Below are 21,466 nucleotides of genomic sequence, written 5' to 3'. Positions count from 1 at the left end.
TGAATATCTTATAAAATGAGAGGTCCAAGTAGGGTTTTCCACAGACGTTCCAGTTTACCTGATGGACTGGTGTCTTTTGAACCTCAACAACTATGTTACCATTACAATACTAATGGGTGTTGTAATTCTACAGAATGTCAGGTAAGAGTTCAGCGGTTGTCTTTGGTCTCCAAAATAAAACCAGCCCTGCTTAAAGTTCAGTAAACGTGTGACAAAAGGAGCTATTGGGGCTTTTATTGGTGATTGGTTTGCAAACAGGCTTGTGTGTTGCATTGCCAAATCTGTTTGTCTGCCTACACTATATATTCTATACAGATTACAGGCCTGATGGAGAGTCAGTCCAGTAAAAATGAGGCTTGCATAAAATTTGTTGCACTGCGCTTGTAGACAAGTTGCGCCCATGTCTTGAGCAGCTGAAATTTGCGTTTGGAGAGGTGGTCAGGTGCTTTCATGTGTGTCAAGTTCAATACAAGGGCATGGAGGAGACGCAGGAGAGATGTATCAGATTTTGCATGTATCTTTTTAAGATTTGCTTCTTAGGAAGCCTATCTTAGTGCGTTCCATAAGCTTGATGCTTAGTTTGAGAGTTGTTGATGGCAGCCCAAAATACAGTCACAGAAACATGGACACACTTTGGCGTGTTTTACATGTAACTAAAGCAGGCCCCTTATGTACAGCTGCCTTACGTTAAATGCTTTCAGTAGTGTAACTGTTAAACAATATAAGTAAGTAAAATATGCATTCATGCAAAGTACCAATTTGGTAATAACACAACTTTTAGCAGGAAAAAATTAGAAACCTGTTTTCTAATTGGTAAATGGGAAAGCAAGTTGTAAGATCTCTTACTGACTTGAGAAATATACTGTAGCTTAAGCACAACAGATCTTGTCTCATGGCTTCCAGTCCAGAGATCACACATTGATAAGATGAGTTGCTGGACTTTCCCTCCTATATCCTGCATTATGAATTGCTCTTTTCTCTTAAAGAAGCCAGTCAGGTTATTCTTATTTGTTGTGGTTTGTCTGTTTAGAGTTCTTTACACCTCAAAACATCTAAACTGATAGGGTGCATATGCAGTTGACATATTCAATGTTCTAGCAAGATAGCTTGTGAAACATGTTTTATATGTAAGATGTCTTTTAATATTATTTATTAAATCTATATATTTATATATAACACTTTAGAGTTGAGAACAAACAATGCAATAATGAAACTCTGGTTGTTGACAAACACTTTACCTGTTTGTAAGAGCTACATAGATTATAGTTAGCCGACCACAGTCGCCAAACGACCTTTATAAGAGCCAGCATAAAGTTTAGTTCAGCATCTAGCACAACACCTTGACTTTGCTAAGCACTCTACATCACAGTGACTTAATTATATTTTTTATATTTTTGTGTGTCCAGACATCTTCTGACTATCCTAATGTATAAATATGAGTATGTACAATATAAATTATATTTCTAAATAGTTTGATTATTTTCTTTTTTTTTTAGTTTTGAATGGCAGTAAACCCCAAAATGTTACCGCAGAATCTTCAGATGCAGGTATAACAAACATCATTGAAGAAACGCCATCTCCTACAACTACGTAAGTGTGCTTTATTATGGTTTGTTTATTTATTATAAGAAAGATGTAATTTGTGGAAACCAAATAAGAAAATATAGGCGCTAATGCTATTCAGTGTAATAAAGAAGCGGAAAAGCACAGTAGTATAATGTAATTAGCATGAAATAATTTCAACCCCTTTGTATGACGAAGAATAGCCGCCATCCTTTGTGCACCTTTTTGTTTTCCAGGTATAAAAATAAGAGATACCCAATGGTGAAATTATTTAAGTTCAACAAATGGTGACATTCCCCAAAACGACATGGGTGGCTTCATATCAGATATATTATATTGATAAAAATGTATCTGTATTGTTCAGATTCCAGATAATCTTGTTGGAGTGTAACACACTGTGTAACAATACCTAGAAACTCGGATGGATAATCAAAATATATAGTGTAATAGAGTTTAAATTATTGAATTTCATATGAGACACTTAAAATTTTATATATACAAAGTATGCAGTCAATATTATTTTGAAGATATAGTTGCTTACTGTGTATTTTACTATTGTACGATTACTATGAAATATGAACAGTGAATTCGATAGTACAAAATAAATTGTCCCCTTAACTGTTAAATTTACCCTAGCCCATTCAGGTTCTTATATGCTAGTGTGCCCTATCATTGCATTGTGCTATTAAGGTTTTCTCACTGCACACAACTGTTTTACGTCATTTATCTCCAAGTTGATGTCACATCTTTCAGTGCGCTTTGTATCTAATAAAGACCATTAATACATTTTTAAACAAGTTAATGATGATTTTGCTTATGTCAAAATATTGTTCTGTTAACCTCCAGTTTGCTTTCGAAGTGAGAGATGGAATGTGTACTAAATGTATTATATAGGTTGTGTGGGTTTAATGTGTCATGTATTTTCAAGGTTGGAACCCGAGAGTGTGACTCCTCCTGCAGTGCCCATACCAGAACCAGATGCTGAAAAAGAAAGTCTCATTGTTCAATTGGCTCAAGAGGAAGAGGATGAACAGCCAAGCCAGTCAACGGTGACTCTATTGGGCAACGATGACCAGGAAGATGAAAAAGTGTCATGGTTTGAGTTTGAGACCCAACTTTACTGTGGTGAATTCACAACCATCTGCTGTATATCCAGCTTCTCTGAATATCTTTATAAATGGTGTTCAGCTATTGTGGCCATTCACAGGCAGCATGGTAAAACAGCAGAGTACAAGCAAAGGGAAGAAAATGACACTGAATCCCCTCAGCAAACTTTAATAATGCCAACTGTTACTGAGATGTTGATAGAATCGTCCGAGAGTAAAATTGTAGAGAAGGACACAACAGACTTTATTTTGGTAATTCCAGGAGATACTTTACAAACTGGTATACAGTCAATCAGCCTGGAACCTAGTCAGACACAGGCCATTTCTCAGTCTCTTCCTGCACATGCAACAGCAAGTGAAACACTTTCATCAACTATGTCTCTTCCAGAGGCCACCAAAATGGAGACAATCCCTGCTCTTAGCTTGTTTTCACCAGATGTCATACAGGAAGAAACAAAGGAGTTGAAATCCAGCGAGAGTCTGATTTATGATAAGCCAACTGTAAACTTGGAAAAAAATATTTTGACAGATGTCCTAGATAGCACTATCAAAGAACGTGTTGACTACACTGATGTTATTCAAGCCACCGAGACTCTACAAGTTCAGGAAACCACCACTCCTCCTGTGGAGGGTGAATTAGAAGCTAAAGAAACCCTAAAGCCTGTGATGACACAAGCTGTTGAGAACCCACCTACAGTGGACAAAAAGGAAGAAGACCAAGTTATAGAAGATGTTTTGCTTGCCAGTAACACGGCCAGAACTCCTACTGATTTCTATGCTGAACTACAAAATTCTACAGATCTTGGATATACAAATGGAAATCAAGTACATGGTTCTAACCAAAAGGAGTCTGTTTTTATGCGTCTTAATAATCGCATTAAAGCCCTAGAAGTTAACATGTCTCTAAGTGGTCGCTATCTGGAAGAGCTTAGTCAGAGGTACGTTTTTTTACGCACTACCTTGTATTTATTTAAAGAGGTAACAGCAATAACACTTTTATTGTCCTTTATACCATCTTGTTTGGTAGGTGCCATATATGTATGCAGAGGTATCCAACCAGTACTATAAAGACCATATAAAGATGCATCCACTGGGGCTGCACTGATTCCATTAAAATTGCATTGCTGGTCGCCCTGTCCTGCTTCATGTGCTTTTAAAAAATGTCCCTTATTATTTAGGAAAACTATTTAATACGAGAGTGTGCGTCAGTGACTGCAAAGCCATAGTGGAATAATGGAATTGCTAAAGAATACTAATCACCCATCAGATCAGAAAGACGAGTGCGAGACGGTGAATGCCATTGACAGAATGGAGTGAGGGAGTAGGGGATTATTTCTTGATAAGGTAGAGGGAGAGGAGTTAGAGTGCTTTATAGGTGAGGGTAAACTGCTTTAATTGCATACTGGAGGGAATGGGGAGCAAATGAAGAGCGGCACAGAGGGAGAGGAAGATTTGTCCAAATTGAAGGGGTGGCAGACGTGACTAGAGAGAAGGAGATGGCAATAATCAATGTGGGAGATGACAAGCACGTGGACCCCTCTGGGTAATTAAGACAGACCATAGTTGCAATTGTCTCATTCATTTATGGTTATTTCCTGATATCCACTTTGACTTTTCTATGTAAAATTGAAAAATAAGCTTCAGAGTGGAGTGGTAGCGCAATTTAGAGAGAAGACTTTCTTAAAACTTTTTGCACTAGTACAGGTCAGTGACTGTAATGAGATTACATGCATTTCAATAGATAAAAATAAGCATTACACTATTAGCAAAAAAAATAATTATTTTAAATAACTCACACCAAAGATGTGTGTCTATATAAATACAGAGGTCTTATGGAGTCTATGCCTCGAAGGGTCAGAGCTGTTTTGGCGGCACAAAGGGGACATACACAATATAGGCAGGTGGTTTGAGGAACATGACAATTTCAAGGTGTTGGCTTGGCCTCCAAATTTTCCAGATCTCAATCCGATCGAGCATCGGTGGGATGTGCTGGAAAAACAAGTCCGAGCCATGGAGGACCAACCTCACAACTTACAGGGCTTCAAGGATCTGCTGCAGGTGGTTTTAATGTTGTGGTTGATAGGTTATTTGGAGCATTATTTAAATATCAATTTTAACTGCTAAGTTCTTTTTATGTGAATCTGCCCTAAAATTTTGTCTTTAAGGTACCGAAAACAAATGGAAGAAATGCAGAGAGCTTTTAACAAGACTATATTAAAACTTCAAAACACTTCAAGGATAGCAGAAGAACAGGTAATGGCTTTCTCCTAAACAATTTGTTTGAACTTTTATAATTGATTTGTGTTCAAAGCTGCCTGACTAAAAGGAAAAGTGTATTTTGTGAATTTAACCTTTTAACTTTTTGTAATTGCCACGACAGAACCATTTCCTAACAATAATAATGTTGCATCTACTGAAAAATGGCGACTCCCCTTACGATATTTTGTTAAAGCGGCAAACCCACCTAGCTTATTTTTTTCTTTAAATTGGAAGTGAAGTAGACTTTTTAAACTTACATTTGATAGTCCTTGTTCTTGGCTATCCTTCTACAGATCATTATCTAATTTTTCATGCCTCTCTGTAGGGTAAACAAGTGTGGCTGCCAGAAAGTCATAACTCCCAGCGTGTCATGTTACGGCAGAGGGGGTTTGATGTGACCGTGTACAGTGACGACACAAAACACATTGTCTAGGTGCCAGACAGAAATTCTCAGGCTGTCAGCATATCACAGTGAAGAAGAGGTCAGGGGGGGTGTGCCAAAGCCTCTCTGCGCACTAACCATGTACCATGTGACTGTTGTTGCCATTGTAGTCCATGACACTGTGAAATCTGAAGAATTATCAATCATTAATTGTGATCTGAAGACACAAAAAAAGAGGATTTTTGTACTTGCGTTAAATCCGTTTCTCTGATTCCGTCTGGGGGGACACTGCTACCATGTGTTGCGGAGGGGAGCACAGGAGTTGGCACCTAGCTATTTAAGTTTAGGAACTGCTGACAGACTCCTCCCCTCTACAGTCCCCCTGTCACCTCCCAGTTAATTAAAAAGCCCAAAGGAGAAAAGGCTAATCAACTAAGAGCACACAGAAGAAAAGCAGAAGGGAGGGATCGCAGTGTCCCCCAGACTGAATCGGAGAAACGGATTTAACGGAATTACGAAAATCCTCTTCTCTTTCATCCAGTCTGGGGGACACTGCTACCATGGGGACGTTCTAAAGCAGCCCCCTAAGGGTGGGACCACTCTGAAAGCCCGGCCCGTAGAGCACTACGAGCAAAATTTTGATCCGTGGATACAAACGCATTAAACTGATAGAAGTAAAGGTATGGACAGTGGATCCAGGTGGCTGCTCTGCAAAGCTGGTCTGCAGAAGCCCCATTTCTCACTGCCCAAGACGCCCCTACCGACCTGGTGGAATGGGTCGTAAACCTCTCTGGCACAGAACGGTTAGCCCTGATGTAAGCCTTAATAGTTGCCCTAATCCATCTTGCAATTGACTGTTTAGAGGCTGGCCAGCCTCTTTTATGAGAATCAAAAAGGACAAACGGGAGAACTTAAATACGGAGAGCCCTAACCACATCTAATTTCTCCATATACTGCTGATCAGAATGAGAAGCCGTCCTAAAGACCGGAACCACAGTTCTTAATACCGCTCTGTCCTCGTGGAACACAAACTATGGTTCTTGATAGGACAGAGCTCCAAACTTTGAAACTCTGCGTGCAGATGCAATAGCTAAAAGAATTACCACTTTCCAGGTCAGAGACCTAAAATCTGCCGCAAGTAATGGTTCAAAAGGAGGCCCTGTAAGCATCTCAAGCACCAGGTTAAGATCCCATGGTGCTGTAGGCGGAATGTAAGGAGGCTGGATATGTAAAACTCCCTGAAGAAACATCATGATGTCTGGCAAATCCGCTAACTTCAGGTGAAAGAAAATTGAAAGTGCTGATACCTGTACCCTTAAGGAACCTAAGCGGAGACCTGCCTCCAGACCATCCTGAAGAAAAGCCAGTAATCGGGAAAGACAAAAGGAAGACGTATGACCAGACCTATCTTCACACCATCTGATATAGGCTCGCCAAATGCGATGATAGATGCGAGCCGAAACCGGCTTACGAGCTCGCAGCAGTGTGTTCACTACACTGGGGGAGAAACCCCTAGCTCTCCAGAGCCTGGCTTCAACAGCCATGCAGTTAAATTCAGCCGAGGTAAATCCTGGTGATGAATTGGACCCTGAAGGAGAAGGTCGTCTCGTAGCGGAAGACGATGTTCTCGCCCTACCACCGTAGAGATTATGTCCGCGTACCACACTCGACGTGGCCATGCAGGTGCTACCAGAATTACCGGCAGACCTCCCTGCCTCACCCGTCTGAGTACTCGAGGAATCATGGGAATTGGGGGAAATAGATATCCTAACCTGAAATCCCATTGCATTGTCATGATGTCCACTGCTACTGCCAAGGGGTCTCTTGCCCTTGCGCAAAACCTGGTAACCTTTCTGTTGTGTCTGGAGGCCATGAGATCTAGATCCGGCAGACCCCACCTCTGAACCAGAGACTGAAAGACTTCCGGATGGAGGGACCACTCTCCTGACATCATCGCATGGCGACTGAGATAATCGGCCTCCCAGTTCTTTATCTCTGGAATGAACACTGCCGAGATTGCTGGAACATATTATTCCGCCCAGGTGAATATCTGAGCTGATACCCGCATTGCAGCTACACTCCTGGACTGACCAAAGACCTGGACCTGGAGACGGACTACGGCTCCCCAACCTTTCAGCCTGGCATCTGTGGTGACTATGATCCATGACCATGGAGCAAAAGACCTGCCCACTGACAGGTGATCCGGAATCGGTCACCACTGAAGCGAATTTCTCGCATCCAGAGACGGGGAGATCCTCTGGTGATCCAAATGTAGGTGGGGTTCCGACCACTTTGTCAAAAAGTCCCACTGAAAGCACCGGGAATGAGCACGACCGAAAGGGATCGTCTCGAAGGAGGCCACCATCTTTCCTAGGAGACGCATGCACAAGTGAATTGAAGGACTGGGAGAGGACAAGACCTGAGATGTTATCCTCTGAACCGACCTGATTTTCTCTTCTGGCAAAAACTCCTTCTGTTGTTTGGTGTCCATGATGATTCCTAAGAAGATCATGCATTGCCGCGGAACCATCTGGGATTTCATTGTTTATTAACCACCCATGTCTCTCGAGGAAACATGGTGAGGGACAAGTGCTGTTGTAAGCGAACCTCTGAGGAGGATTTTATGAGAAGATAGTCTAAATAAGGCACATCCTGAACGCCCCTTGAATGAAAACAAGCTGCCATTACCGGCATGATCTTTGTGAAAACCCTTGGAGCCGTGGAGAGGCCGAAAGAAAGAGCCCGAAACTGATAGTGAGAGGCCCTCACAGTGCATCTCAGGAGAGACTGATGACCACTCCAGATAGGAACATGGAGGTATCTGTCTTTTATGTCTATAGAAGCCATAAACTGATTCCTTTCCAAGCCGTTTATTACTGACCTCAGGGACTCCATCCGAAATTTGTCCACTTTTAAGTGCACATTTAGGTTCTTTAGATTTAAGATGTGTCGAAAGAAACCGTCCGACTTCCTGACAAGAAAAAGATTTGAGTAAAAACCTTTCCTTTTCTGGTTTTCTGGGACCCTTAACTCTTGCTGAAAGAGAAGCAACACAAATCTGTATCGCTTGTCGTCTTTGTGGATCTCGGGGTAGCAGGGTTACAAAGAAACGATGTGGAACAGGACCCAAAAGATCTATCATGTACCTCCTTGTTATAATGCCCCGAATCCAAGGTTCCTGAGAGGACGCTGTCCACTGTTCTTGAACAGACATCCCCTCACTATCGCTACATACCTGGCGAGTAGAATGGCAGTCAGGATGCAGGCTTCTCCTGAACCTTGGCGGCCTGGCATCTAGCGGAGAAAGAGGACCTACCTCTGACTGAGAAGCCTCTAGAATTTGGTTGTCTGCCCCTGGATGACTGGCCCCTAAGAAAGGAGGTCCCCCAAAAGGACTGCCTAAAGGAGCTGAAACGCAGGGGACGGGCTATGCCTGTGCTCACTGGCAAAAATGTGCTTTTACCACCCGTTGCCTGAGAAATGATACTGTCTATTTCCAGCCTGAACAAACCTGATGCTGAAAAAGGAATGGTTTCAAGGGATTTTTTAGATTCCGAATCCACATCCCAGGATTTCAGCCATAAGGTTCTTCTTGCTGAAATTGCCGAAGCCTGAATAGAGGAAGAAACAGATGCTGCGTTCTGAGCTGCCTCATAAAGATACCCAGATGCCTCTTTCAAATGTAAAGCCAGGGGAAGCAATTCTGAATTCTGCAAGTCCTCAGCCAGCTGCTCTGTCCATACTTCCATGGCTCTAGCGACCCAAGCCGAAGCAAATGTGGGTCTGAAGGAAGAACCCGCTGCTACAAATATAGACTTCAGCTGAGATTCAATTCTGCGGTCAGTGGGGTCCTGCAGAGCTGCAGTGTCCGGGACCGGCAGGGAAGTGTGGCGGGCTAAACGGGCTACAGGGGTATCCACCTTAGGGATTCCTTCCCAGCAAGCTAGATCCTTCTTGTAATGGATATAAGGAGGAGAATCTTTTAGGAATGGAAAACTTTTTATCAGTTTGCTTCCAAGCTCCCTCAGCAATATCTCTCAATTCTCAAAACGAATAACCTTTCTTCTGGCTTTCTTAAAGAGACTTCTCTCTATAGCACTAGGATTCTCTGCCTCTGGGAGGTCCAAGGCCTGCCTCACCGTAATACCAAATCATCAATGCCCTGATATCTGGCGGTTTCTTCCTGATCAGATACCTGAACCTGGTCAGGATCCAAATTTGTTTCCCCTTCAGAAAAATCCTCAGAATCCGAGGGGGACAGGAGAGGATTAGAGGATCTAAACTGCTTTCTTTTAGAAGGGCCCAAATCTGGGGATTCCAGTAACTGGTTTAGCCTGTCTAAACCCTTAATGATGAGGACCATGCCGGTTCTGCCGAGACAGGGACCTGATCCGTCATCAAAGAAGGGCCTGCTATAGCCTTCCAAGTAGAAGCAGCCGCAGCAGGGACCTCCAAAGCCTTAACTGCGTTATCCAATACAGAAGGAAGAGCTGCCGAGCTTGTCAGTAACTGAGTAGATTTAGTGCGAAGCTGGGCTAAAGAGGAAACCGACTGTGAAGCTACCCAGGCCGGTTCCTCCGACAGAGGGGCTAAAATCTGCTGAGTTTGCGTAGAGGGGGGTCTACCTTCGCAATCGGAGCAAAGCGTCAACGGGTCCTTCTGGCCACAGGGTAATTTAACCTTACATCTAGAACATGTAAAATATTTTCCCATAGGACCTTTCCCTTTATCTGACATTTTATAAAGGAAAGAATCGCCAAGCACACCAGACTAGAGAGAGACAGAGAAAAGAACAAGTAATCAACTAATCTACCATAAAAATTGCACTAGTACCTTTAAATAAACACTGATTTTGGCAAGTAAAGAGTACAGTATTACCCCTACTAGCCCCACTTGTCAGCAAATAAATACAGTATAAGTGCTTAATAAAAACAGAAATACTTAGCCAAAAGGGCCAAATATAGGAGAGGAGTCCCACAGCAGTGTCCTGGTGCCTTCTCCCACCGAGATGTCTCTCTTCCCGGGCTTCTTTTGGCGCCAGAAGACCGGAATGTGCAAAGTGTTCTGAAGAGCAGGGGAGCTCTATGTAGCTTTAGCTTCCCCTCTTTCGATTTTCTTCTCTCCTCTTTTTATTTGTTTTAAATAAAAAAATTTATATTCAGCAGAGTAATAGAGACCTCTAAAAAGCTTGAGGTCATCTGCAGCGGTGGGACCCTGATCTCCCCCTCCTATTTCTGAGGGGGGATCTTGGTCTACCCCTTCTTCCTTCTTCTCTGACTGCCCGGGCTCTGTTGTAAAAAAAAAACAAAACGGCGCACGGCTGATGATCCGATAACCAGCGCTCTATGCCTGCCGTGGCAGCGCCGGTTATCAGGGAGGCTGTGAGAGTGACAGCAGTCTGGAGAGACCGCTTGTCACTCTGATTCGGACACCATAAACTCTGCCAGTGAGAGCCCTCGGCTCTCATCTGACAGACCAGTGTCCGTGCTGCGGTTCTGGGAGTGTGCTCTCTATGGAAGAACACACTCCCAGGTCTGCTTCAAAATAAAAGTCCTAAAAAAAATTTTTGCCGTTTAAATAAGGAAAAATAAATTACATTTAAATAAAGTATAATAACATGAAAAAATAGCAGCCCAACTCCTTGGGCACCTAGAAAAAACTGGGATGTGACAGGGGGATTGTAGAGGGGAGGGGTCTGTCAGCAGTTCCTAAAGTTAACTAGCTAGGTGCCAACTCCTGTGCTCCCCTCCACAACCCATGGTAGCAGTGTCACCCAGACTGGATGAAAGAGAGAAGTTAATTGCCAAACTTTCTAAAACCTGCTACAGTGATTTTTGTTAAAAAACCAAAAGCAAAGCATATCTACTTTTCTGTTTGGATTTTCTGCTTTAACATACAGCATAGCATATTGTTAAAATATATGTTCACAACCACCATTGTAATGGTTTAGCGAGAGAGGGAAATAAAGGATCATGCGATACACCTAAATGCATTCATTGGTAACGTTTCTTGAACTAATAAAAAAAACCTTGTAATAAGAAATTTCCACTAAGGGTATAATAATGCCTTCTGGGTCCAGCATCTATCAGCCATAGGAAACCAACGTCTGTTCTCATCTTATACCTGCATATTACAGATAGCGTAAACGCCTATTAATAACCACAGCCATGTATATGCTATCTAGAAGTTTTGAAGTTTTTCCTGAGGCTTCAATGTGTGCAAAAGTTTAACACAGAGCTCCGTAGTGTCATTTTAACAGTCACACAATTGACCCTTAACGTAGGAAGTTACATGTACACTGCAAATTGTTACAGTACAGAATTTCCATCATTCAGGTTTTTTTTGGGCCAAAGTGTTTTGTTGCCCCAATTAGTCATGGAGACCAGGCTGACGTTCCACTGGTGTTTGCTCTGATTAAAAAAAAAAAGTGTCTACAAGTTTTGACAGTGGAATTTTAAGTGGGTAACAAAACTGAAACAAAATACCTGTGCACCCTTGACTAATTATTTTTTTGTTTTGGTGTCAAATGACCTTTTGTGTCTTGACCCTTATAAACAACATAATTGGTATTAGTCACTGTGTGTTTTCAGTGTGTTCTTCATCATATAGATAGAAATTTTCCCCATGTCTCCAGTTCTTAGACCAGAAACTAAAATGACCTAGATGAGACTTGGACAGACTTTGTGTAGTACAAGAAACTCCTGACTACACCTGATAATAGTATGAAAGATGATTATTCGTAGCATGCTTGTTAAAGGAACCCGTGGAATCCCAAAGTGTATCTGCTAATTAAAGTGTAGTGATTATAACTGGGTATATGTGTCCCATAAGTTTCTTTTATTCCAGTTCACAACAGGTCCTGTTTTGAGTATGTCTATAATCATGAACAGGTTAAATTAATCTATTTTACTCTGTCCCACATGTAGATAGATTAGTGTGCTGTGAACATACGAAGTAATATTCTGATGACAAATGAACACTTGAGATATGACTATATTAACGTCTTAATCTGAAGCATTCACAAAGAAACGTTTTTATACAACTTTTGATTCAGAAGCCAACTAGAGAATGATATTAAAAGCAATGTAATTATTTTGTTTAAAAAATAGGTTACATCAGTGGTTCCCAATCTTTTGCAGTTCGCGGCACCCTTAGAGTCTCCAAATTTTTTCAAGGCACTCCTCCAAAATAATTATTGAGCAGTCCTGTTTTAGAAGTAGTTGGGTCAAAAAATTGTAATAAGTATTTGCATCCAGACACACTGCCCTCTCTCATACTGCCCCCTCTGTCACGCTGTCCCCCCTCCACTGCCCCTCTCACGCTGTGTCCCCCCTCCACTCACGCTGTGTCCCCCCTCCACTGCCCCTCTCACGCTGTGTCCCCCCTCCACTGCCCCTCTCACGCTGTGTCCCCCCTCCACTGCCCCTCTCACGCCGGGACCCAGCAGCCTCCTCTCCCCACTGACGTCGATATTCAGTGACAGCTGCTGCGGGGAGAGGAGACTGATGGGTCCCGGCGCCCGGCGGATTGGTAAGTTTATGTGTTCTTTTTTTTTTTTTCCATGTCTGGCCCGCGGCACCCCAGTGACGGCTCCGCGGCACCCCTTTGGGAACCGCCGGGTTACATTATCATTTTAATTTGTTGCGTTTCTACTTTTCAATGCATTGGGACTATTGACAAATATCCCACCTTTACATTAGCCATATACAAGGGCGTATCCATGGAAAATAATTGGTGGTAAGTCCTAGACACGAGTACACATATGAACTTGAGTGTTCTGGCGAGAATTTCAGGAATATATGGAGAGTATCTTATTTTTGTCAGGAAAAAAAAATGCTGCTGCGGGGGGAGGGTTGGTGCAGGGTGGGAAGTTAAGGCATCATCAAATTTTGACATGCATAATATTTTTAATGTTTTTTTTTTTTTACTTTAATTTTAGGCTGTTTTGTTTAATTTAAAATTCTAGCATGACTTGTGAACCCGCTTAGCTTCTATTTTTTAATGGACAGTTTTTTTTTCTTAGAATGTATGTTAACACATGTTAAATATTGTGTTTATTATGTTTGAGCCAATGTCCAATACGTTTTGGAACTTTCCCAAATTGCCCAATGTTTTAAAGAATCTGTTTCTTGGGTTAGATGTAGATGTTGTTCATTATGTTAAAGAGTCAATCTGAAGTATGCAATAAGTCTACCGATACCTGTTTTACCAGGATCAACGTCAGACTGAATCCATTCATCTGCTGCAAGCCCAACTCCTCAATATGACCCTCTTAGTTTCCAATCTGTCTGCAACAGTCACTGAACTAAAACGGGAGGTAAATATGAAATATTTATTGTAAAAGCTTTAATAACTGTTTTTTTAAAAGATACCACCACACTTTATAGCCAACATATAAACTCAAATATGTGATTTATGGAGCCTTCACCGTAACCATAAGGTGCATGTATAGCAATGTACATAAATACAACATAAAACATGTGTGTGTATATGTATGTATGTATATATGTATATATGTAATAATCTACTGATCAGCAAAAACATTAAAGGGCAGCACGGTGGTTAGTACTTCTACCTCATAGCACTGGGGGTCATGAGTTCGATTCCTGACCATGGCATTATCTGTGTGTATGTTCTCCCCGTGTTTGTGTGGGTTACCTCCGGGACTTTGGTCCAGCAGGGAGGCATCACTTTCTATCAATGTCCTAGAACTGAAGGGCATTTATCTAGCTCTACGGGGGGGCTCAAGCCCTCCTCCAAGGAAACCGATTCATCTACAGTCTGACAATTGTGGCATACATAAGCCATCAGGGAGGAACAAAAAGTGTAAGCGCCATGCTAGTAGCGACTTGGATCTTGTCCTGGGCAGAGGCCTTTGTCCCAGCGATCTTGGCAGTATTCATTCCCGGAGTGGATAATTGGGAAACGGATAATCTTGGCAGGCATGCAATTCTCACGGGAGAATGGTCCCTATATCCTAAGGTCTTTCAGGAACTGTTCCAGAGATGGGGCCTTTTGGATCTGGATCTAATGGTGTTTCGGCACAATTGCAAGGTATCCAGATTTTGCGCAAGAACCAGGGATCCATTGGCAGTTGCAATAGATGTCATGATCATGAGATGGGCGTTTCGTTTGGGGTTCCTCTTCCCACAGATTTCAATGATTCAGCGCTTGCTCAGATGCATAAATATGGGAAGTATTCCCGTGATTCTTGTGGCACCAAACTGGCCCAGGCAGGGTCCGATTTATCATCAGGACTTGCTTCGGCAGGCTTTAACGGCATGGCTGTTGAAGCGTTCTTGGCAGGCCAAGGGGTTTTCCTTCAGGGTAGTGGTTTCTCTAATGTGGGCAAGGAAAACTGTTTCTGCTCACATATATCACAGGGTTTGGTGTGTTATATTGGGTGGTGTGAGCGTCGATCTTGAAATCTGATATCCTTCCGAATGTCTCGTTTCCTGGCTGTAGGATGGTCTGGAAACTGGGCTTTGACTTGATTCCCTGAAGGTTCAAGTCTCTGCTCTTTCTGTTTTCTTCGTCGTATGGCTACTTTGCCAGATTTTAGGTATTTTCTTCAGGGGGTGTTAAATGTTCAACCTCATTTTGTTCCGCCTTTGGCTCCCAGGGATCTCAATTTTGTTCTTGATGTCCTGCAAAATTCTCCTTTTGAACCTCTGTTCTACGGAACTTCGTCTATTGACGTGGAAAGTGGTATTCCTGTTGGCTATAGCGTCGGCTCGCCGGGTGTCGGAGCTTGGAGCTTTGTCTTGCAGGGTCCCTTACCTTGTGTTTCATGAGGATAGGGCAGTCCTTCAGACTGTTCCTTCTTTTGTAACCGAAAGTGGTACCGGGATTCCACGTAAATCAAAATATTGTGGTCCCGGCTTTTAAGCAGCTGGCGTCTTCATCAAGGCCTTCCTCCTCGGCTTCCCTGTTTTATGGTCAGGGCCTTGTGTATATATGTATATAGAACCTTGTCTTGTTGAAAAACTGACTCTTTATTTTATACAATTCCCATAAAAGGGGCTGGCTGGCCACCAACCAAACTATTGCTCATTGGATGAAATCTACGATTAGGCAGGTCTAGGTGAGCTCCAATCGGCCTGTGCCAGATATGCTCACGGCACATTCTACCCATTCGGTGGGGGCCTCGCATCATGGGGCTCCCACGGAGCAGCTTTGCTGGTCATCTGTCCATACCGTCAAAAGATTTGACCAATTCAATGTGTTTGCGTCGTTCTCCAGTTTTGGCCGCAGTGTTTGGCTACGTGCCAGGCAGTCAAGAGCGGCCCCTCCCTTAGGGGGTTGTTTTGGAGAGTCCCTATAGTAGCAGTGTTCCCAGATTGGATGATTGAGAAAACATTTTTTTTTGTACTTGCGTTAAATCTTTCTCTGAATCCATCTGGGGGACACTGCATTCCCTCCCTTTTGCTCTTCTGCTGTTTGAACTTGATGGTTTGACTTTCCTTCCTTGGGGCTTTAGTATTACACTGAGGTCTGTAGGGGTTGGAAAGGGGAGGAGCCAGCAGCAAGTTTAGTTAACTTTTTAAGTGCCAACTCCATGCACCTTCATAAACCCATGGTAGCATTGTCCCCCAGATGGATTCAGAGAAAGAGATTTAATGCTAGTGCAAAAATATTCTTTTAAATCTGCTACATTTGATATTGTTTTGTGATTTGAGATTGATATTTGATATCGATGCCCTTTATAGTAAACGTTGTCATCAGTAAAGCATTATCTGGGTGGTGATGTACAGATTTAGTAATTTATCTATGAGCTTAAAATACATTTTCTGTTTTTAAGGATTGCTTTCTTCTTGCATTTCAGGTGACTGATCAGCAAAGTTATTTGATCCTCTCCTTGGTTTTATGCATTATTATGGGGTTGTGGGTTTGCTTACAACGCTGCAAAAACTCGTCACAGTTCAACGATGATTGCCTATCAAAAATACCTAAAAGCAATAACTATCCAAGTCCCAAACGGTAAGTTCAATATGAAAATTGCATGACATGTATGTTGACTTGTATAAATATATATTATATTTACAAATATACAGTTGTGGTCAACATTGTCACCCTGGAATCTTAAGTATATTATGTAAAATCTCCAGAAAAAAATGCAGTGAAACACCTTTTGGTATATAGACGCTCATATTTGACACAGATCAGCTAGATTAGACTCGCCTGTGATAAATTGTCAGTGCTCACATGACGTGAATTAACCAGTGAATGATAGTTTTACTGTTTTAAAAGGTCAATTTTTATTCCCGGTTACTGTGTCACAATGGTTGAGACAGCACTTCTGATGCTCTCTGACAGCTCTCATATTATCACTAAGCGCAAGACCTCTAAAGGGTACAAGGCCATCTCCAAACATGAATGATGGATGTTGGTTACTCACTGTCTTGGCTGAGATAATATGCCACTCCACACACCCGCTTGAAGTGCAGCTCTACTGGAGATTGATCTCCTCTGTCTCCTCGGAAATCGAGTATAGTAATAGGAGTATAATCCTAAGCGATATAAATAGAAATCTCCTATAGATGGTAAGCAGAGACCTTCAAGTTGTAGCGGGTAGTAACTTGATGAGTGTCCGAGCGGTGAGCTTGAATGTACAAGCTAATAGGAATCGCGGTGAATGCAAAGCTGTATAGCCTCCTGACACCCTTTTCGATGATTATAGGTGGGTGATGAGGAATAGGATCAGGAGAACGGAGAGAGTTCGATGAAAAGCGCCATTCATATGATGCCAAATGAATCCACGAGTATAAATTCTTGTATGTGATCAGCGGTGAAGAAAGCCGGCAATTAGGCATATAATAAAAAAAAAAAAGAATGAAACTGCAAACAGTAGGCAGAAATCATTTAAGGACAACTAAACTGTTGTCTCTATACCCCTAACGCGTTTCATTACGGAACGTAACTTCATCAGAGGGAGTGGTCAGAATCATTGTAGACTCATAAGAGACTTAAATACACTGCAAGATCAATTAACTAATTACATATTATGCGATACACATTTGTGACAGCTCGTGATCACAGCCAGCACACATATCTATGTATGTGCTGATCTAAAAAGAACTCTATATTGGTTATTCGCGCAACTGAAGTATGGTTCCCCTGCTGAAGTGGAAAGTAGAACAGGCTAGATAGGCTGGGCCGGCCACACTGACAGGGAAATCTGCAGCATGGGATTCCCCTGCCATAGTGTGATTCGGTAACAATCTGGTAAGTGAGGGGCTCTTTGTGGTTACCAGGGTAATGGAAATTAAAATGCGCACCACCGGAGAAACAAGTTTGCCTCATTATTTTTCTAAGTATAATGTTAACAAATCATCATACTCTTTGACACTAAAGAATCCACACTGCCGCACAATCAACAAAAATAAATTGGAATAAAATACAGAAAAGGGACAAAAGAAACAATAGAATCAGTAAAAATCAATACAAGAGAGTATAGAGAAAGCAAAACATAAGAAGACAAAACTAGAACAAAGGAAAAATTACAAAGATGAGGGGAGGTAGAGAGGGCCAAACTTGTGAGAGTTAACATTAATAGATTTAGGGTGGCAAATGGAGACAATAGGTAGGCATGTGTGAAAAGGTGAGTTTTCAGGGAGCGTTTGAAACATTCAAGGTTGGTGTCGAGTCTAATTGGGCACGGAGTTCCAAATCTGAGGACCAGCGCAGGTGAAATCCTGAAGGCAGGAGTGTGTGGTGCTAATAGGTAATGAGGAGAGGTCATTGACAGAACAAATCCCGAATACTCCTCACACATATAAATGTAATGTAGAAAAATATATATTTTTAAAAAAGCGTGTGTTTCTAAACTGATTATTAAATAAAACACACCCCGATATACTCATTCGCCACTTTAAAACACCTCCATAATCCAATGGGATTTCTGCAGTTTTTAATCCAAAGGGAAATCATTTTAAACTGTAAACCAAAATGGAAAGCCAAACCAGATCTTCTAATCCAAACCGAAATGCCCTTAATTTTCAATCCAAACGAAACCGACAAACAAGAGCCTCCTTTTTTTTAATGAAGAAGGTAATTCAAGGAAAACTTCTTGTAATCAACTCACAATAAAGACAAATAGACCATAAAGCATAGCTCATACTGCTCTGCTCGGAGCCCTTTCTGATAAGTGTGCCCTCTATTGATCATGACTTTCCTTAGCTAATCGGCAAATCACAAGCGGTTTCCCATACTATTTGCTATATGATTGGCTGGTGGTGAAGGGGAGTCCAACCCAAGAACTTCCCTGCGTTGATCATATATCAACAGCTACGAATTAAACGTCTATTGATGTGAGAATAAAATCATTGCCAGTGCTGGCAAGCTTCACTAATTGCTATGGCCCATTAATTTTTATAGCCTATTGTTTTCCTTGTAGTGCACAACTCCATTGAAATGAATGGGTCATGGCAATCAATGGGAAAATACATCAGCAGATTGTGTAACCCCTCGTTAGAGTTTAACAATGATTACTTCTCAAAAATGCCTATATGCATGTTGGCTTATATAAATGAACTTCCCATAACATTTGCAAATATAGTGGGTATGTACACAATGCTACATGAATGCTACATGCTTGGAACGCACTGAAATGGAAAAAGCAGCGTATTAAGAAAAATGCTCCATGGCGCAACCGCATGCAGACAAAAGTGTAAACACAAATGGCTATAGGACACATTGCATGTAGACATAAAACCCATTTTAATCAGTCACATGCTTAGTAAGTTAAAATCAAGTGAGGCACAGCGTTTTTAGCCTAAAACACAAATGGTACATGAACTATTTTATGTTCTTAAGGCATTTTGCATTACAAGAAGAAAGTTCATTGATAGTATTTAGACAAGACTTTGGACACCCTACTGTACAAATTGCCACAAAGTACTGTAAATTAATTTTGTCAAATTGTCGATCACTTAAACATTTATATATTGTTGCACTAAGGATTCTCGAGGGCAACAAGTAATGAATTATTTTTCTTGTCTGTGTATTTGTATACAAGCTAATAGGTCTGAAAGCGGAATAATGTTTATTTAGTTACATTGTTGGCAAAAATAAACACCGTAGTTATGAATGTTTTTAGGATAATGAATCTGCACTACCCTATTGTATTGAAAGAATGCTGCCAATATGGGTATGTGGGGTTCCCAATAAAATCCAAACATGCAAAACAAAAAACAAAGGTGCAGTACCTGAGAGAAGAGAGAAAAATCAGTATGTAAGTAAAATGTGTATCTGAATATGTGACACAAGAACCACTTTGGATTATTATCACACACTTTATCTAACAAAACAAAATATATTATAAAGCAGCAAAAGGGTATTGCAAATAAAGATAGAATAAAATGTATTTGTAGCAGGAAGTTGGTACACCTTCAGGGATTCTGTGTCCTACAAAAGCATTGGATAATCAAAATTAATGACTGTCCTAAATTCCTCAATATATGATTATGTATATACCCAAACACTTTGGTAGCAGTGGGTGTATACCATATATGACAAATGTATAGATAGAATAACGTTTTTTTTTTAAATGCCAATTTGAATAAGTAAAAATCACATGAGCAATATCCAAAGACAAACATAAGTTCCGGATGTTGTGGTGTAAAAAGTTTTTAACGCTCACTCAGGCTTCCTTCTAGGGTTCCTCCTAGTGCACAGCATGCACATAGTCTTCCCAGTTGCTAGGTTGGGGGTGGCACCATGCTTCCGGAGAGGATGAAGTTCAAAGTAGGGTGCTGCAGTTATGTCTGAGCCAATTCTTTGAGCATTGATTGCTTGCAATGCAGAGAGCGCTCTTTTTTGTTTTGTTTTCCCAATACTCCACGTAGATATGGATGGTTGGCGGAGAGAAACGAACTAGTATGGAGGCAAGTAATCAGTTTGGTGTAGTGTCAGTTCTTAGTCCTATGTGTTTCACCCGTTCGTACAGTGGGCTCCTTCAAGCTATAGTGTAATGTGCAGATGTGGATGCCCAGATGGCTCTCTAAATAGCGGAAGAGTCCTTGGCTAATTGGACTAATTGGCTCAATTAGCTGATTGGTCAGCATGCTTACACGGATTTTGATTCATTTAGAAATGTGTTTAAATATTAAACATGTACGAACTTTTTACACTGCAACATCCTGAACTTATGTTCTCATTTGGATAGCGCTTATCTGATTTTTGTGGACTTTTTCTTTTCTTTGACCACTGTGTGGAATGTTATTCCATCTATACCCTTTTCATATAAGACCTATACCCACTGCTACCAAATTGATTGGGTTGATACACAATCATATCATATAATGAGGAAGTTGTCCCCTTTGGACATTCATACTGTTTGATTATCCAGTGCTTTTGCATGACACAGACTCCCTGATGGTGTAGCAGCTTCCTGCTACAAATGCATCTTATTTTATCTTGATTTGTAATAACTTTTTGTTGCTTCTTTGTTATGTATTCAACTGGTTGAGATTTGCTCTTATTATATAAAGTGTGATCGTATTCTAAAATTGTTCTTGTGTCACACATATTAAGGTGCACCTTACGTTTACATACTGAGGTTGCCCCCTTCCCTCACTTATTGTGCCTTTCTTTTCTTTTTTTTTTTGCATGTTTTTTATTTTAAATGCATGATATTTAGGTCAAATATTTGTATTCTGTTGAAATAAAATAACTGACTTGTCTACTATTTTACAAAAGCTAGGAGCTACATAAATTCATAGGGAGGGAAATTAATTGTGGCATGAATGCGGGGGAGCTCCGTAGCTATGCATGATTACACAGTTCTTCCATTCTATAGAGGAAATTCTGCAAAGTTGGGCCACCGTAGTACCCGGAAATATGCGGAGCCGAACATCGCAGCAATGTTCTGTGGCATCTTGTGTACAATTGAATACTTCCGCAAAGTCAACTTCTTTCCTTGGGTAAAACGCACTGTGCATAAAATGGTCATGGTATAGTTGTATTTCTAGTAACTGAATGCCCATGTCCATTTTACACAAGTAATTTTTTTCATCTGTATCTTTTGTAGGTGTTTTTCTTCTTACGATGATATGAATCTTAAGAGAAGAACCACGTTTCCCCTAATCCGTTCTCAGTCATTTCAACTATCAAGTAAAGAAGGTAAGTAATGAGATGCAATGTAAAAATACATAGG

General features: G+C 41.2%; 1 protein-coding gene across 5 annotated transcripts in view; it reads left to right on the top strand.

Moving 5' to 3' along the window:
* SUCO (SUN domain containing ossification factor) overlaps positions 1 to 21,466 on the top strand; it is an 82,086-nt gene that overhangs the window by 52,148 nt on the left and 8,472 nt on the right. For all 5 annotated transcript variants that reach the window (XM_075182449.1, XM_075182448.1, XM_075182447.1 and 2 more), the window contains 6 exons: positions 1,497 to 1,590; positions 2,492 to 3,607; positions 4,835 to 4,922; positions 13,523 to 13,627; positions 16,136 to 16,290; positions 21,341 to 21,432. In XM_075182449.1, the coding sequence (XP_075038550.1) occupies positions 1,497 to 1,590; positions 2,492 to 3,607; positions 4,835 to 4,922; positions 13,523 to 13,627; positions 16,136 to 16,290; positions 21,341 to 21,432 (1,650 nt within the window). The remainder of the gene's footprint in view (positions 1 to 1,496; positions 1,591 to 2,491; positions 3,608 to 4,834; positions 4,923 to 13,522; positions 13,628 to 16,135; positions 16,291 to 21,340; positions 21,433 to 21,466) is intronic.

Source organism: Mixophyes fleayi, chromosome 8 (genome assembly GCF_038048845.1).
Source record: "Mixophyes fleayi isolate aMixFle1 chromosome 8, aMixFle1.hap1, whole genome shotgun sequence".
NCBI classification, from domain to species: Eukaryota; Metazoa; Chordata; class Amphibia; order Anura; family Limnodynastidae; genus Mixophyes; species Mixophyes fleayi.
Note: the sequence above shows the minus strand (reverse complement) of the source record. Positions and strands in the feature narration are given on the sequence as shown.